Here is a 19,340-nt window from a genome sequence, read left to right on the forward strand (position 1 = left end):
CTGCTGAGCAGAGAGCCTGATGTGGGGCTCGATCCCACGTCCTTGGGGTCATGACCTGAGCTGAAGGCAGACCCTTAACTGACTGAGCCATCCAGGTACCCCTGGGAACCCCATTTTGATGACAAGGCAAACTTTTCCCAAAATCTTCCAACTCAAGAGATTGCCAGGCAGCGGGCTTCGCCTTTGCTGGTTGGGTATATCTCAAAACCAGGTAATAAGTTTATTGGTGGACTGCAGCCAACATTTAGGAGCTCCCAGAAGAAGTAAATGCCCTAAGGAGATCCCTCAGCCTGCCAGGGTATCAGTCAATCTCCTAAAATTTATGCCCCGGGTGACTACTTTGAACTCTTTCAAGCAAATCAAGTTTCCATGAAAACACTAACAAAAGTTTCTTACCCCTAATCACTAGTCCAAATTCTAACTCTAAGACCCAAGAATCACAGAATCATATTTTAGAGCTAAAGAAGAGGGCCATATTTGTACGATGTACCACTAATTTTTCTCATGTTTATACTCTTGGAATTTTAATCCATCTCTCTGATCCGCAGGAACTAGAGATACTCCCATGTTCAAGGGAGAACCTTGGTCCTTCTCTCTTAGAAGCCTACAGGACCAGGAAAAGGCAGGCACCCCATCTACTAACTCAGACAAGCTGCACTGCATGCAACCTTGTCCAGCTCAGAGGCCTGGTCCTCCTGTTGTTTACCCTTTGGTTTCCCAGGACTGCCAGTCTTAGTCATTTTTCTCCAAGGTCTCTAATAATCAGCTCATTTTATAAGGACTGTCATTTGTTTCTGAGCCTTGGCAACAGTGTTGTCCACAGTATTCACCTAAACAGTACCACAAAGCCGAACGTATCTCTAGCCATTCAGCCCCCATCCAGACACACCCAGTGATGCTTTCCTTTATCTGTTATACTCCTTATCTCCAAAAAGCCCTCAATGAATTTTACAGAATAGGGTTTTTGTTTGAGGTTAATAAAACAGGGAAATAAGAACACTGGGGAGAAAAAGAAAGCAAACATAACTTTCCTTTGACACTGAACGTTCTGGCTGCCACTGTCTTATCTGATCTCTGAATATTTGCATAGGTATATTCTATTAACCACTTGATAGCCAACAAAGTTGAGGCTCAGTGTCTATCTACCTTGCCTAAGTTCATGTCATACATAAGGAACAAAACTGGGATTGGAACCTGGGTGTATAGATGGTTACAAAGCACAGACTTGTAAACTCTGCTGAAATATCCATAGTGGGGAACAGGGGAGAGTTTCACGTAGGAAAGACCTTTCCTGGCCAAGAAATGGCATGTAGGACTGCATTAAGAACTGACCTTGATGATCCAAAGGAAACACATCTAGTCAGACCCATCTCTCCCGGGATCCTGTAAGTCATTTAATTGTATGTCATGAGCTGATAATAACAGCAAACATGCATACAACATGATGTACTTTTCAAAGGGCCTAATTCCCCTACCAGGATAATTGTCCCATACTCTGGATCCTTTAGGACCAAGGAGACCTGCCACGTTCCCGTAAGGACTAGATGTTACCCATACCTGTGCTCTGTGCTAATCAACCACCTGCCCGTCTCAATCTCCTCCTGCAGCCACTCAGAGTACTCTCATGCTCTGTGGGACATCTGATCATGCCACAATTTCTCACCCCCTCATTGTTCCCCCTGGGCAGTTATGTCCCACCAACACAGCTGGACATTCTCCCACCACTGGTGCTTGAGCCAGTGTGGCCCAGCACACCCCTCCTTAACACTCCCTTGGCTTTGGAGATTCCCCTGCAGCAAACTTGGTGGAACACCATTAGAAAAGGAATATGGTAAAAAAATAAAAAGAAAAAAAAAATTGTGTTACTCTTTACAAGTGCCAGGGTACCTCTGGGAGTCACAGTGAAACTGTCTGGCAATGTAGGCAAATGGGATTGCAATGTAATTCCAAGATCAAGTCTAATGCATTACCCAAAAGACTTCTCTTCCCAACCATGTTTCTTAGGAAGAGTAGATTCGAAGAACAGTTTTAAACCTCAGAAAAAGGGTTTGGTAACCTAATTGTACCTTTTCAATGTCTGAGCAGGGAGTACAACTAGAAAGGAATTTAAGAATTATCTCTTCATGGAGCAAAAGTTTTACAGAAGCAGCATACTTACACAGATGAATCTGAAGCTCAACATTCACAGAGGTGAGAGCAGTGAACACATTTGAAGGCACAGAGCATAAAGAGAAGAAAACATGCAAATAAGGAAAAGAAGGAAAACTTTCTCACCAAAGGCATCGAACAAAGATATTAGAAATCCTTCTCTTGAATGGAGCTACCACTTCCACTAAGACAGCTCTACATATCCTCTTAAAATGGAGGCCTTTTATGGAGAGGTATGAGAAACTCCGGGTCAACAAGGGCCCACAAGTATTTTCAAGCATTACTTTCTATTTTTTTTTTTTTTTTAAAGATTTTACTCATTATTTGAGAGACAGAAACAGAGCATGAGCAGGGAGGTGGAGGCAGAGGGAGAAGCAGATTCTCTGCTGAGCAGGGAGCCCAACATGGGGCCCAATCCCAGGACCCTGAGATCATGACCTGAGCCAAAGGCAGACACTTAACCGACTGAGCCACCCAGGCGCTCCTCTATTCTATTTTAAGCCAAACATTCTGGTAGAGACACCTGTAATCAGCCAAACTGACTTTAGTGAATTTCAACCCTCTTCTACAAAGTAACGGAGAAGAGAGAAATGAGAAGGCATAGATGCTACTAGAAACAATATTTATGTTTAATTAACAATTAGCCTTATTAAGTGGTAACGGCTACTTGGTCTTTCTTCTATCTTCCCATCTGGGAGAAATTTGGCAGCATAACAATTTCTATGACAAAGTTATCTTTCTGATGGCACTCCCTTTAGAAGCTTCCAGGGGCTTCTTTGGGACTGTAGATCAAATTCAACTATTGAACCCCTTCCCTGGTTGTCCTGGACCCCTCTCTGCAGTACTACATACAGCAACTTAGGGAAACTCTGACAAATGAAAATCAAATTTATACAGAAAAAAAAATAAATAAGATACAGAAAAAATACACCTATGATAATTTAAAATAGAACCTCAGAGGCATTTAAATGTCTTCACATACAAAAGTTTCATGGCACAAAATTCTCAGGGATCCCTTTAAAGCACATAAACTGTAAAGCTGTGCTTCTCCACTTGCTCACTGTTTCCTCGGTCATTTTTGGGGTCTAAAAAATACTCTATATGGCCAGCATGAAAAGGCTTCCCTCCTTATCTTCCCCAACACTTTTCTGTAAAAACAATCCTCTCAAAATGAATTGCTTCTCAATGAATTATTGCATGTTTATATAATAAAATGCTAAGCAGCCAGTAAACCTAAGGTTAGAGAATGTTTATTGACATGGTAACATATTCACAATACATTAAGAAAATAGATTACAAAATGCCATATACAATGAGTCTATTTTTTAAAACTCAAGGTATAACATGCCTGTGTGTTTCTGTGTACAAATGTATCACTATGTAAGTGTAAAAACATTAGAAAGACATATACGAAATTGCTAACAATGATTATCTTTAGGGGTGATATTATGAATATTTTTTTCGTATCTATCATCGACAATAAACATACATTTTTCTTGCACCATTAAAAAACAAAACAACAACAATTAACAGCGTACAAGGCCACTAATTTCAGAGTTCCCTCGGCTCTGGATATCACTTCACGAGTTACTAATACAGTGTTGAATTCTAGAGCCTTGGTATAGTATGGGACCTACAATTGAGCTGAACATGACCTTTTAAGACCTCATTTCAGACCTCACCCTACATAAACTGGATCCATTAGGACCCCTCTTTATAATAAATTACACTCTATAGCAAAGGCTAGGACAATGATCCTTCAGGCACTTGTAACATGTATAAATTCTCCTATATTAATTTGTCCTCATGTGTTTTAACATGTCCATCACTTTAGTGGTTTACAAAATGTCCCCAGGAATCCACTTAGGTGCTGCAAGAGGTTTGAAAAAAAATTGGATTCAAATCTTTTGTAAAAATAGATTACTTTAACTACTTAGAAAAATACATTTAAAAAATAACCTGCCACGTTTTCACATAGCAGAGACCAGCAAGTCATTACTTTATGCCACCTGGTTCTCTGCCACCATTGTGCAGTTAAACTTTGTATGATGGTTTTAAAAAATGGTCATTCTGCATCAGTCTTGAAAAAAAAAATAGGGCAACACAGACTATCTGTTTATGTAAGAATGAACCAGTCCACACAGCACAACACACAAGGTCCAGGCATATCTGATTATCACATATTCCCCTCAAGGCCTAACAGGGAATTGTGCACAAAGAAGGAATGGTTTAACACATCTCTTTACTGTTCTGCATTTAGGGTTAGTACTTAGAGTATTATATTTTTCTAGCCTTTTATATTTATAAGCATGTGAGCCATAGTTGGGTATTTTGGGTGATACAACTTTGAAACAAAATTTTTCTACTTAACTCCCTTTTCACATGCAATCTGTCTAGCAGAGTATCCAGGCATTGCAAAGTGAGCTCTTCACAAATCATTACATCTGAGTAAATCAGAATTTTCCACGCAAGCAAAGCCAGTAGAAGATACCAACTGAAGACACCATAGAAGGGGCTGTTACAACCTTAACGGCCATTCACACTGATCACTGTCCATTTTGTGTTCGTGAACAGACATATTCTTCTCACCAGCTGCTTTCTAAGCAAATTTTGTTTGAAATACAGTTAGAATTGGAGCCCTTCACGTCTACTGCTACCACTTGAGCCACACCACCATTCTCTCACAAATTATTTCAGCGCCCCCTCTCCTGTCCCCCTACTTTTTTTCTTTTTCTTCCACACCCCTTGCGCTCCTATGGCCTATCCAAGGACCTTAGTCATGGCACTTTCTTCCCAACACTCTCCAATGATCTCCCACGCCATTAAAGAGAAAAGCAAATTCCATACAACACTGCATAAGGCCCTGGGTAGTCTGCCACCTTGTACCCTTGCAGACCTCATCTTCTGTTGGCCCCCTTTCACTCCCAACAGCCTTGATCGCCTCCCCATGAAGATCCAATGGGCCCTGGGCACCCGCTCACAGCAAGGCGCTTAACCTCCGTGCTTATTCCACCTCAAGCACTCTTTGCTCCCTCATCTCCAAAAGGTCTTTAACTAAAAGTATTTTCTCAATGAACACTTTCCAGGCCACCCTTATTTACAGCTCTACCCCATGCTTCCTGTCTCCCAGGCTTTCTATTTCCCTGTGCCACTCGTCATCTTCTGAGACAACTCTTGCTCAAATTATTGTCTCCCCCAACTAGAGTGTAAGCTCCTTGAGAACAGAGAATTTATCTATTTGTTCCCTTCTATATTCCAGAAGCCTAGAACAGTGCCTGGCACAGAGTAACCAGGCACACAGCACATATTTGTGGAATGAATATGATATTCTAAATTCAAATCTGTCATAAAATCCTTATCAATAAAATACCATGTTTAGTTGTTGCCTCTCATGGGGTCACTTCTAAGGTTTTTGTTTTGTTTTGTTTTTTTCTTGATAAAAGTTTTACTGTCACGGGGGGGGGGTGTTTAAAATTGTAAATTATAGAGAAAAGTTTATGTCTTCATTATAATTTGGAACTATTTATAGTACTCGGCATAATATTCCAACCACCACCCTGATGGCACTCATCCAAAGGCCACACATCCTTCAGAAAAAGAGTCTCTCTACACGTTATTAGTCTTCACATATGCACAACAGTGATGGTCTATTTAAAGGGGGAGGTTTTTTTTTTTTTTAAAGAATCTTCTCACTTGGGCTTACATCATCAACTTGAAAAAACGACGTCATCCAGGGCTTTTCTTTTCTACCACTGCCACACCGTGATCATAATTTTTGCCACATGCCTCTGTTCACCCAGCACTTTTCTCTCATACCAGTTTCTTTGGGGTACCCAATTTCTGTTACACACACATCAATTTGTATATACTTCTGTGGAAATATCCAACACACCATGGATATCCTACTAAGCTCAGTGCAATTCATATGGCCAACCCATGGCTCATGGCCCATGCAGACACTTTTTCCTAATGACTTAGCATAAAGCTCTTCTTCCTAATCTCCATCTCCCTGCAGTGGATACCACTTGGGATTTATATGATTTTAGAACAGCTCTGGTTACAAGTGAGCTTTGTAAGTCAAATCTTCATCAGGGAAAGATCAGGAAATTTTCAGAATCCACAAGTGTCAGTTATGCCCATTTTTAAATCTTTTCTTCTCAATCTAATAATTCTTCACCCTAATATTGCTTAGCTTACTAAGAGGAAAATCTGCAGAGTGATAATTTGATAATACATTTACTCCCAGAGCTTACAGACTTTAAAAAGAAGTATCTTCTAACAAACATCCTAGGCACAACTGACTAATTTATTGGTTGCTGTGAAATACAACAGACTTTTCAGTCAAGGCAGAGATGCGTATGTGGGTTTTATATTGATATATGCTATATCAAAATAAACACATTGACATTTTGACAGTAGAAATTAGGCCACTGGAAAGAGATGATGGAGCTGATACGGCTGCATCCAATTCTACCTTGAAATCACCAAAGAAGTGTGAAGTTATACAGTTTACATAAAAGTCAATAGGAGGTGTTTTATTTCAAGACTTTGATCCTGTTGGTTCAAAGTGAATAGCATTTGCACACTTTGAAATTTAAGCACGAAGCCCACCTATGTATTATCTGCAACCATATCAAAGTAGAAACCAAGTTTTCATAATACAAAATACAAAACATTCCTGTATCACAAAGTTGTGAACAGAAAAATAAGCACACAGAGTCAATAAAATATAAAACTCCATCAGCTCTGCTGATGTATAAGTTTGCACTGAAAGAAAAAACTTCTGCTTGACAGGATTCTAGATACCAAACTAAAAATTACATATCTCTATCAACTCTTGTTTAATCACGTTCTGTGATTACTATTCACAGGAACATACTTTTTTTCTGAAATATTTATATTGACATCTGAACCATCACTAGGATCTCTGCTGTTTCTACTTCCTTCTTTGGCAATAATTCATTGATAGAACTACCAGCATGCCTTAATATAAAACCATATTCACATATAAGTAAGTAGCCTGTTGCTCTTCTGTTAAAAACAACAAACACACAGAATCCCAGATTTTATAAGCATTAGTTTTGTTAAATCTGTTATTCAAAAGATTCACTCAGCGTGGGAGACAATGGCAGTCAACATTTCTAGTTTTACCCAGCATAGCACCCACAGACCAAAATCACAGAAAGCATGAACCGTCCAGGGTCCTACGAAGGAATCCCCATAAGCAGCTGGATACCATGTTAGACATCCACACCTTACTCTTTGTGTGCTGAAAATGGGCAAATCTTCTCAAATCAAAGAATCTGAAGGTTGATATAAAGGAGACAGATTTTTCGTTTTCAGTTTGTAGGACACTCTACATTTTTTGTTTTCTAAATCAACATTCTCTGAAGAGTCAGGCAGGAGCAGCACTGTTCCTGTCAATGCTGACTCCTGGCTTGACCCGTGGGCTGCATGTCTTTCAGGGCTGGGTCCAGGGATGGGGGTGGGGTAAGAAGAATTGGGCTGGAGGGAGGACATGGGTCAACTGCATTGTTTCAGTGTTGTCTCATGGTGTTCTAAAAGGACCCAGCATGGGCTTCAAAAGCCGTGAGATTTTTCAGTGTTCTGCTCCCTACTTGACCACTACACAGAGCACTCCTTCAACATGTAATGCCAAGACCTCACTTTACCTACATTTTACCACTTTGTGCTGATTTCTCTCAAACCCAGGAGTCCAGGACAGGAGAAACTCCAGATCATTCAAGGTTGCAAGCACTGGGCACCACCAACATCACTTCAGCTGAATGAATTTAGCAAATCAATACAAACATAATTCAGTGCCTTTCAAAACAAAGAGTATGGATTTCATCTTCTTTGTGTAGTTTTCAGGTATATAACAATTGTCACACTTTATAACCGTAGGAAAAGACAGCTATTGTCTGTGCTGCAGTATCACTAGATACCACTAATACACTTTTGAAAACCTGGAGATTAATTCTCATAAGAACTTCCAACTGCACAATGAATCAATACTTCCTCCAAGTTTTACAGCCGTTGGAACGGTTCCACCTTAACCAAGCCTGCACAAACATTTGAAAACCTGTTATGCTTATTAATACCTCTTAAGGATGAAGATTAGCATCTATAGCCATCCTTAGTTTGCAAAGTGCTCTGTGTAAGAGGACTTCATTATATCCTCATTTCCATTCACCATCCAACTTTCACCGACTGCAATCTTACCTCAGTCTAAGGCCAGCCATCAGAATGACCACAAAATCATTCAAGTCAACGGCCCAAGTGTTCCTAACCAGGCTCTTCCACCACTCTCTTCCACGCTAACAATTCATTCTGGGCCAAGCACAGGACACCATTCTCCCAAAGCGGTTCGTCCATTCCCCCCCCCCTCCCCCCGGACTGACTCTCTCCAGGAACACCTGTTCTCTCTTCCTGGTACGCACGCTTTCCTGAAAGCCACGAGCCGGCGCCCAAACCCACCGAACGCGAGCCCCGAGGGCCCAGGACTTACGTTGTTCATGTACTCGCTGAGCAGGTCCTGGAGCGCCTGCCGGACGGCGTTGCACTCGGCCACGATCCTCTCGCGCCGGTCGTCGCGCGTGCACGACGAGTCTGCCATGAGCGCCGCGCCGCTGATGATGCTCTCCAGCCTCTCCTCGAGCGACGGCCGGAACCTGGCCTCGCTGAACGTCATGGGGTCCAGGATTATCTTATTCTGAAAGCAGCACCATGAAAGAATTAGGGGAGAAGACACGACTGCCTTTGCGCCCTGTTTTCTGAACCAGAAATATCTGCGGCGAGGGCAAGACTCCCCATGGAGAGGCAGCTGGTTGCTTAGACCAATACCAAAGTGGCCTTGACCAAGTAGCAATTGTCTGTAAGACACTTTCCCCTAAATCTAATCTTCAGGGAGAAAACAGCACATCTTGTTTCAAGAATGTGTTCTTGGAATAGGCTGCATCAACCAAAGAGGTTTCTAACGAGATTGTGACACTGGCTTTGTTTTTTATTCTTGGGTTTTTTTTTTTGTTTTTATTTTTTACGGTTTTTGTTTTTTTTCTTTTTACATTTGTAGCCTTCAAGGAAAGCACATTTCAGGGTAGCACTTTGAAGGATTATGAGAAGATTTTAGAGCCCCAGAGCAAGAACATGATATGTAATCATCAACTTAAAGATCCATTCCTGACTCATGTACACATTATATCTATTTCATGAGAAGTGGAGAGTCCCATGGCAGGATGCCTTTTGAAACCTTGGCAAATAACATCCAACAGAAATATACTTTACAGGTTACTTCCCACTAGAAACTAATATCTTTTGTATAAAAGAACTAGTGTATTAGAAAAGGATTCATTGTGTGTGTGGGCGGGGGATTTGTTAAAATAAACTGACAGTGTCACGATAAAGATACTGCATGGTCTGAAGGAGCCTAGATAAGGGGAAAAACAGAGATATTTCCTTAAAGGAAGGTGTTGCAGAGAAGTAGGCTTCAATTTGCCCTGCTAAGTCTGAAACATGGAGGTGAGGATGTCCAGAGGTGGGGGATGTCCAGATACAGAAATAGGCATCCAGATTTCAAGAGATAAATCAGCCTCTATGAGGACCTGGGGACCATCAGGGTTATCTGGACACAACACAGTGACTAGTATATTAATAATGTCAATAGAACAAGAAGACCAAATAAGACCTAATTAATACCAATTCCTAGGGTGTGCAGAAGGATGAGAATCAAAAAATGAGATCAAAGATATAGTGAGACAGGATAGGAGCAGAACCTGGAGAGTATTATTCCCAGCAAGTCAAGGGAATGGAGAGACACAAATTGTGTGACAAATGCATGAAAGAGGCAAAACTGACTTTCATCAATGGTTGGATTCCACTGGGGCCCCCTTTTCTGCTCAAAACAAGGAAGATCATTCCAACAATGCTAACTAGAGTGGAAAGACCTGCTGCAGGCAATGGTCTGGTCATCTTCATTGGAGGTGCATACTCAGAGGTCCGAGGACTGGAGTGGCAGTAATGGAGTAAACGGTCTTCCAACCCTATGATCCTATGGTAGGATTGCCATTTCATGGCAACTTCCTTTGATTTCATAATTCCTTAAATGTTCATCAGATTTTAAAAACTGACATTACCTACTAGACTGCTTAGTACTGAAAGACAGTGGAGACTATGAAAGATATGATTTTTTTTCTAAGGGGATATAAAATAACTGCTTAGTTATTACAAAACAGTTCGGACTATCTGCTCTGGCAAAGTTTGCCCTAACCCTCCAAAGCATCCTAAGGTAGTTGCTGAAAGTTGTGCTCCAAGAATCAGTGGCTCTGACTAGGATTGTCCTATTATAATGCACACATCTCCACAGCAGACATCCTGTCAGCACAAGGGCTATGAGGTCCTGAGGAATGAGTGCAAGCAGGTGGCAACTTAGAGAGAAGCATCCACTAAATACAGACCAGGTCTGAGGTCCACTGGAATTTTGGACTTCCTAGGAAATTACTCATTGGTCAAAGCTCCCTCTTCAAGTTTAGAGGGCAAATGCATGAGCTCATGTACAGAAGATAAAGCTTTTCTGTGGCAGGTTTTGGCATAAAGACCAGCCTCACATTTTTGCTTAGATCTTAAAAAGAAGATGATTTGTTACTTCGCTCAGAACAGTATGACTCAGACCCTGTGCTCTGTGCACTAGTAACCCTCCAAACAGTGTCAAAAAATCATGAAGAGGCCTCAGTAGAGTGGAAGGCTTTGCAGCATGTATTGTTACAGGGAAAATTCACAAAGGCAGGCTGAGAGGGGAACATTGGCATTCCCACCACACAGGCTGTCTGTAGCGGAGCTGGGGATCCCTTCAAATTCTTTCTCACTCTCTTTCCACTGCTGTTGGTTGATGCGTCTATGATAATCTTATGGAACATGCATGAAGGACTGATACTCTAATTAAAGAAACACCTGATCAAAATAGAATTAGACTATTTTCCCTTATAAAGATTATAGATTTTCAAAGACCTCTTTTACAGAAACTCAGATTCACATAAAACATAATGAGAATCATTCGTTCTGCTTTGAGGTTTCGGGAGACTCTTCAGAATCATATATTGGCTCTGGCATAGATTTTTTATTATACATTGTACTAAAAATATAAAGAAGTGCCAATGTGATGGAGATATACTGAGGTAAGTTTGAACTCTTCAATAAGGGCAATTGTAAAACAGTTTCTTTGCAGAACAGAGGAAAATGTACTGCTGTCATTAGAACATTACTTCCTAAATTATTTTCCACGGAACACTGAGCTTAGAGATGTAATGTTTTGATGAAAAAAAAAAATAATAAGTTTCCCTGGCCAATATGTTTTGGAAATACTGCATGGCCCATAGCAAATTATCACATGAAATGCTTTAGGGGAGTTCTGCCTTAAAGGAGTCAGTTTACAGTAACATTCCTCAAACCTATTTGAGCAAAGAGAGGGTTCCCTTTAAAATGCACGCATTACCTATGAGAACTCAGGAACACACTTTAGGAACTGTGGCAATGTCAGCTGAGTGAGCTTCCCACCTGCCATGGCCCTAGGCTGTCATGAAAGTAAATGCACTGAAACATTGAGCGTGAAAAACTCTGAATAAAAGTTACACTGTTCATCACATTTCTAATGGAATTATTCATTATTTATAGATTACAGGGGGGAAACTTTTTAAAAATCTCCCTGGAAAGAAACAATAAATTTACAATATTCTCATCTCTATCTGCGGTGGAGATGGGAAGCATTGCAATGATGGATGTCAAAGGCTGGCGGGGAGAAGCCACGTGGGAGAGAAAAGGCATAAAGGTAAAGGGCAGTGCACACGTGTCCACATGTGTCTGTGTGTGTGTGTGTATGTGTGTTTGTGTGTGTGTAGAGTATGCATTGCCTATGTGTGTTTAGGTTGTGTGTAATGGGTGGAGGGGGATGAGTGCATGGTATATAGCAGGGGGTATGGGTTTTTTGTATGTATGTGTGTGTCTGTGTGTGTTCAGAAAACTGGCCAGATCTCAAACAATCTTTAAAAAGAAAACACACACACACACACACACACACACACACACACACACAGAGCCAAATGAAGCCAGTGGCTCAAGGGCTAGAAGACAGACTCTATTTTACAGTTGCTAAAGTTGAAAGAAAAAACAAACTCCTGGAGCTGAATCCTGATCAAGAAATACAGAGAATGAATATCAAAGCTGACAGAGGGAGGGGTATTTGCTTCTGCATTATTTGGGAGCGACTTAAGAAACACCTAGCCAGGTGTCTTTGGTAGCACACTTCAGGGTCATTTCAGATCAGCAGCAGCTTCTTTCCTGCGTCAGCGCAGCCTGTGCTCACCTCTCTGTGCGGCTGCCCTCTACTGTCGGGAAGGGGCGAAGCAGCATCCTGGATCAAAACTCTCCTCCCTGGTCACTGAGGGAGTATTTTAAGTGGGTAACACGACAGCACCAGAGAAAGGGCAAAGCCAAGGCCTCCTGTCTTTCCCTTTAGACAAAGGTGCACCCCTGCGTGAGGATTTTATGCTGTTTCCTACTATTTGTCATATTTTAATCCCCTGAGATTTTACATTTTAAATACGTAAGTCTCTGTTTGTATTCTTAAAGCTCATTTAATCTTTTTATCCTTTTGATCTTTCAGTTCCATCTTGTATTGTCATTTTTGTTCATTTTAAAATTGCCTACATTTCTTACTTTATCTGTTTCTTTTTAAAATGAGACTTTAATTTCTTTTTATCTCGCCTATTTTCGTTCTGCTTATTTGACTTGAATAACATTGTATGTTTTGCTATTTCTACTTATCATATTCCTTATTAACATCCCTAATTTTACAAAATGATGTTTCATTCTTACATTTTAAGGAGTGGCAGCTGGAAAGCATGGCCTTAAAGACAGCAGCCACAATAATTCATCCCTAAGCATAAGAGGTTAGGATTCTATTCTTCCATCAAGTCAGTGCTTAATGGTCTCTTCTAGTTCTACATAATTGATCTCCCATTACTTCCAATGTTGAATTCTATAAAAATTTTAACTTGAAATAATTCAGGAGTCCATATAGTTCAAAACTACTTCCTAGACTAATACATTTACCTTCCTCCTTGCACATACAATTGTTAGAAGAGCCCTGCTTTTAAATCACAGCTACCATCCATTCTCTCTACCAGGAGTTCTCTGATCTAAATTTCAGTACCATCATGGGACATTGAGTCATGCTTGATGCAGGCCGATACAGTAGGAGGCAGGAAAGAGACCTCTACAAAGCAAGAGGCTGAATACATTACAGATGGTTTGACAGGTTGACAATTCTGAGCCCTTAATATTACTTTCTCCATCTTACTGAAGAGAAAAAAGTAATGCCAGGGATGTTGAGACATGGTCCTTCAGCTAGGAAAGGACACCAGGATTGGAGACAGGTCTTTTGATTTTAAGCAGTGTTCCTATATCAGATTGCTCACATTCAGTTGAAATGAGCCTAATTAATCACGATGAGAAAAATATATCTCATAGTTAAGCTATGGAACTCTCCTAAACTAAATACAATGGCCTAAGTATCATCTCTCATACTGTTTTCTTTTATGTCATCTGGGTCAGCTTGCCCTTCCAATAAATAGAGTACAGTCATTCATTCAAGAATGGGTGCCCGTTGCTGTGGGTGTCTGAGGGCACGGACCAAATAGTCCTTTATCTCAAGAGGTTTACAGTCTAGTCAAAAATAAAACCAAAAACATGTACAACCAATCCTAATTTGGAAAACATACCAATGATGTTAAGGAATGGTTGAGTGATGGCAATTTGGGAGCTGGGAGTTAAATGTTTCTGGAGATTATTCCTCAGCTGAGACCTCAAGAGTGACAAATAGTTGACCAAGCAAAGTCAGGGGCAGGAAGAGTTCATGCAGGCAGAACAGGAATTGGGAACAAATGCATGGAGGTGAAGGATATCATGGTATATGAAGAATATTACGCAAGGTTTATTGAAGCTGAAGTGTGAAGTCACAGGTTTGGTGCCATGGACCCCATCAATTCTCCCTTAAGAGAAACTTCTCTGTGAGCACAGTTAAGGGACTACCTCCATCTGCTACAGCTAGAGATCCACCACAGTTTCATCCAAAGCCACACTTGACCCCAGGCAGCCCTTGTCAATTACTGAGCACCATCAGGCCACTCTTGTACGATGGGGACGTGCCCGACAGGCAACCTCTGCTCCTGCTCTGGATTTCCCACTGGCCTGAGACTTTCTCAGAACTGTGCTGAGACTCCTCCTACAAAATCCCTTTCTTTCTTGCTCTCCTTGCACAGGTGTTTGACCTGCATTTCAGTCAAAAATCTCTCTAGCTGATTCTGCAGGTCCTCTCCCACGTTATCCTTTACAGGAATTCCTCCTTACATATTTAATCCCGCCTACCTTGGCATTTGCTCCTCCAAGGACATGAATGGACCCAAATAGGAACAGGAGACAGAATTGGTGAAGAGAGGCCAGCCACATCCTGAGAGACTTCTATTCCATGTTAACAAGCTTTCATTTTGTGAACATTGCTTTGGACAATGAAGAGTCATCAAGAGTTTGAAACACAGCAGTAGTAAAATGCTGTTTGGTTTTAGAAAATTTCCTCTGGCAATTAGGGAAGTTAGCTTTGGCAGGACTAAAAGTAGAAGACTGAAGACCAATTGCCAAGCCTCCAGAAGCCAAAAGAAAAATGGGGAGAGTACAAGATCGTGTTTGTGTAAAGAGTACATATTGTGGGACATATTTAGAATGTCAATTTGCAAAATTTGGAGATATACACCCTATGAGAATAAAATCATCAAAGATAAAACCTAAACTTATAGCATGGGCAACATGCACAACGCAGGAGTCAGCAAGCTCTATCCTGGGTGTCAGCCTCCTATTTTGTAAATACAGTTTTAGTAGAACACAGGCCCATTCATTTACATACTGGCCATTTTCACGCTACAATGGCAGAGCTGAAAAGTTTGGACAGAGATTATGTGGCTCACAAAGCTTGGAATATTTAGAGTTGTCACTTTAAGAAAACATTTGCTGACTCAACAGGTTTAAGGTGCCTATGATACATTTAAGTGGAAAAGTCTGGTGGAAGTTGATTTTAAGTGTATGAAGATGGGCAATCTATACAGATGCAGGATCATCAGAATACAGGCAGGAGTGGAAACCATGAAAATGGATATGAAATCCCAAGGGAAAGTAACAGAATGAAGAGTTGAGTCCAAGACACAACATCAGAAGCTCACAAATGATATAATAAAGAATGGTCAGAGATCTAACTAGATCCTGGAGATTGCATGACCATAGTTGAAAAGGGAGAACAGTAGGGAATTCTACAAAGAGTGTAAATGAGATCAAGACTGAAAATGTCCATTGAGTTTGGAAGCTAAGAAGTTACTGGTGATAAATTGTGCTTATGTGCCTATGTGTATCTGTGTGTGCTGTATTTATTTACAAATATCTTAATCCAAAAGCCACATCAGGGGCGCCTGGGTGGCGTAGTCCTTAAGCGTCTGCCTTCAGCTCAGGGTGTGATTCCGGTGCTCTGGGATCGAGCCCCACATCAGGCTCCTCCGCTAGGAGCCTGCTTCTTCCTCTCCCACTCCCCCTGCTTGTGTTCCCTCTCTCGCTGGCTGTCTCTCTCCGTCAAATAAATAAAATCTTAAAAAAAAAATCAGATTTGATGCAAAGTAATAGAAGCAATGTAATGCTGAAACAGAACAAAAAAAAATTCTCAAACTCATAAAAATATTTAATATATTTTTTAAAGATTTATTTATTCATTTGAGAAAGAGAGAGCATGACCAGTGGGAGGGGCAGAAGGAGAGGAGAATCTCAAGCAAACTCCCCACTGAGCTCAGAACTCAACATAGGGCTCGATCATGACCTGAGCTAAAACTAAGAGTCTGATGTTTAACTGAGTGAGCCACTTAGGTGTCCCTTAAATTATTTAATATTATTCTGAAGTTTCTAGAACACACAACTCGAAAAGACAAAGAACTAAATGGTATGAAAAGTAGAAAGATGAAGATAAAATCAGTTTTGGAGACATTATACCTATTAAGTTGGGAAAAAAATGACAATCTACCAAAAAATTACAGAAATTTTTTCATGCAGTCACTTGTATCAATATGCAAAATTCATTGTCCTCATATATAGAAGGAGTATCCGACTGGAAGACCAAATTTACAGTAACAAGAACTGCAGAGAAAAACACAGGAAGAAAACAACATTTAGATGTCAATTAGACGAAACAAGAAATGTGCTCAGAGAGATAAGCAACTGGGCACACACTAAGAGCAAAGTGCAAAGCAAAGTGGAACGCATGCCCTACAGCTCCAGGGTCCAGGATGTAGCCACTACACTACCTTGTTTCCCTCACGTATCTGTTGGCAGGTGTGACGCCCATAGCCATGAGGAAATTAATGGACCAGCCACTTCTCCATCTCAGATATTAAATGGCGGTAGTACACAATTGTTTTACACGCTTTAAGGAAGTATGGAAAACAGTGAACAATTACTAGGGATAAAAGCTCTAAAATGTTACTTTATCCTACTCTTAACTTCTCATCTGTTTCAAACTGGTCTGTAAGTATTCTAAAACACTTTTCTACCAAGAGGGAAAACACAAATATATCTTAGTTTTTCTTTGGCCAGGAATTAACTATCTTAAAACTGAATTTGTATCTAATTGCACTCAAGGCAGTAATTGAGCAAGAATGGCATACCAGGTATAATTTGGAGCATTAAAGTGTTTAACTACAGCTATGCCAGTAGAAAGGCTCTAGCACACACCTAACACTAATGGAGTGGTTTTATACCCGCATATTAAGTTCTCAAGATTCTTAATGCACAGATAAGGAAGGTAAAGTTTTTTCTTTCGTAACTAAGAAACTGCTTGTTACAGTGGGATGAATTTCATTTGTGATCTTTAGATTTTCTGGCTTTCGATGTGAAACTCTTTAGAGAATTAGTCATCTCAAATGTATGCAGAATTTTCAAAATGCCAAAAAAAGACACCAACAAAAACAATTTTATAATATAAACTATGTACTGATTTAATAATTTGTTGTCCCAAATCTAATCTTATAAACATGGAAAAGGCAAAAAGCAAATGCTAGTGGTATGAGAAAGTTCTATGGTTTTCTTTGTTGTTTGTGACAACCCCGCAAGATAAATGTGTCCTGGGATTTTTACTACCTTCATGGTTGAAGGTAGCAATTAGGAAGAATAATAACTTGTACTGTTCTACCTCATAAACATCAGACCCTCACCAGCTCCTGTCCAACATAACTATTTTGAATCTAACAAATAGGAAAAAAAAGTGTCAACAGGACCTTCTGCAGTCATTCACTTTTCTCTTCAGAAGGTCTTAAAAGAATTCTCTAGGAGGAAGGTAACATCGGCCAGATGCCTTCTTCTAAAGGAAAAAAGTCATTCTGATATGGAATAATTAAAGCAATGACAATCAGAAAACCAAAGGACAATGTATGTTTAAGTGAGATACTATTTCTCCTTTAATTATTCTAAGCTTTTGCCAGGAAAAGAGAACAATGTAGAGATGATTTCACTTCCTCTCCCAGTACCTTCATCCCCACCTCGCTCTCTTCTTTACCTCTGCATATTTCATTTGTTTGCTTGGTCTCTGTGGTGTGTAGCTGGGTAGGTCATGTTTCACTTCTACCACAGCCCTTCCTTCCTCCTTTCCTTCCTCTTTCTCCCTAGTTTAAAATTTGAAAGTGCCTATGTTTTCCTGCTACTTGAAGGAGTACACGGCCATGTTGGCTGCTAGCAGCAGCACCTTCGCCTCAGTGAAATTTGAAGAGACTGAGCATGCCTAGGGAAAGCCGTTTTGGTTCAGTTTAGCACTTGATGCTACCCACACATTTTGGAAATGGTCTAGATCACAGAAGGTCACAGAGAGCCCTAGTGGGACCAACATGTGTTAACACATTTAATTTTATTCCTGCATGATTCTGAAGCACTGATACAATGCAAAACAAATGAGCAAATCCTGGCAATACCTATTAACTATTTACTCCAGTGTTATTTAAACAATGTCTGTTATTCCAGTTAAAAATATCTGACTAGTAACCCCTGAAGCAGTCTCTCCCAGTTGCCCATTAAAATGCCTACAGACAGAGGGGAGATAATGGAATTTTATAGCACTGAAAATTGAGAACGAAAGCCATCTACAGACAACGAGGCATGATCGTAATTCTGACTCCGAGTGCTTTAAATACTTCCTTTAAAGACTGAAGTCTAAGATAAAAGCATAAATCAAGACCAGTTTAATAAATTAACCAGGGTTTCTAAATCAAAAGCATGTTATTTGTTCGGTTTTGAACACTCCGTCTCCCTGTAGTGTATCAATAATTAATACAGAAACATTTTCATCTTTTTCATTCTGTGCCAAGCTCTCCCAATGAGAATCTTTCTATCTTTACATGAAAAGTTTCTCTTGGCCTAATTGAGGTAACATTTGGAATGGCAAATATTAAGGATATGGAATTTTAATCATCTATTTTTTATTAAGCTACAAAGACCCCTCTAACCTCCATTTTAGATTTGCCTTAATTTAAAAATTGCATAATACCTTATTGATTTCTTCTTTCTCAGGCATATACTTAAAAATAAACTAATTATTCCATTTATCTACTTAAGATATTATTTGCAATTAAACAGCTCAGTTTAATCGGAAATAAACGACAATGATAATGACTTGATAATTATACAGCACTTCTTATTCTTACATATTTAAGGGTTTTGTTTTGTTTTTTGAAGAGAAATCAAAGCCTACATGAATTTCATTTGAGAGGAGAAACTATTTAGGAAGACAGAGTTATTTACCAAAGTTAATGCATAAAAACCAGTGAGCAAGCAAGTCCAGCTCTGGGATGTTCCTACTGGATGTCGTAAGCCAGTGGAAGCTGGTTCCATTTTCCCTAATTCCATCATCTGTGGATGTTGCTGAGATGCTGCGGACATTTTATGAGCCCAGTTTCAAGTTCTGATAAGAACAGTAGTTAACAATCACAGCAAAGTAGGGCAAAGGTAATCAGACTAAGCTTCACATTATGGACTGATTAGAAAGCAAGTATCCAAAATGCATTTAATCAAATCAAATCTTTAGAGGGTCAAAGAAAGAAAACATTTTAGTCTTGCTGAAATCTCTC

At 40.1% G+C, this 19,340-nt stretch overlaps 1 protein-coding gene across 4 annotated transcripts in view; it reads right to left on the bottom strand.

The window, feature by feature from the left end:
• CTNNA2 (catenin alpha 2) overlaps window positions 1-19,340 on the bottom strand; it is a 952,920-nt gene that overhangs the window by 688,870 nt on the left and 244,710 nt on the right. For 3 of the 4 annotated variants that reach the window (XM_008700056.2, XM_008700055.2, XM_008700054.2), the window contains exon 6: window positions 8,657-8,860. In XM_008700056.2, coding sequence (XP_008698278.1) covers window positions 8,657-8,860 — 204 coding nt within the window. Of the gene's footprint in view, window positions 1-1,581; window positions 1,622-8,652; window positions 8,861-19,340 lie in introns of all 4 variants that reach the window. The other variant, XM_040623260.1, reaches the window with a different exon arrangement.

This window comes from Ursus maritimus, unplaced genomic scaffold (assembly GCF_017311325.1).
Source record: "Ursus maritimus isolate PB19 unplaced genomic scaffold, ASM1731132v1 scaffold_6, whole genome shotgun sequence".
Taxonomy (NCBI): Eukaryota; Metazoa; Chordata; class Mammalia; order Carnivora; family Ursidae; genus Ursus; species Ursus maritimus.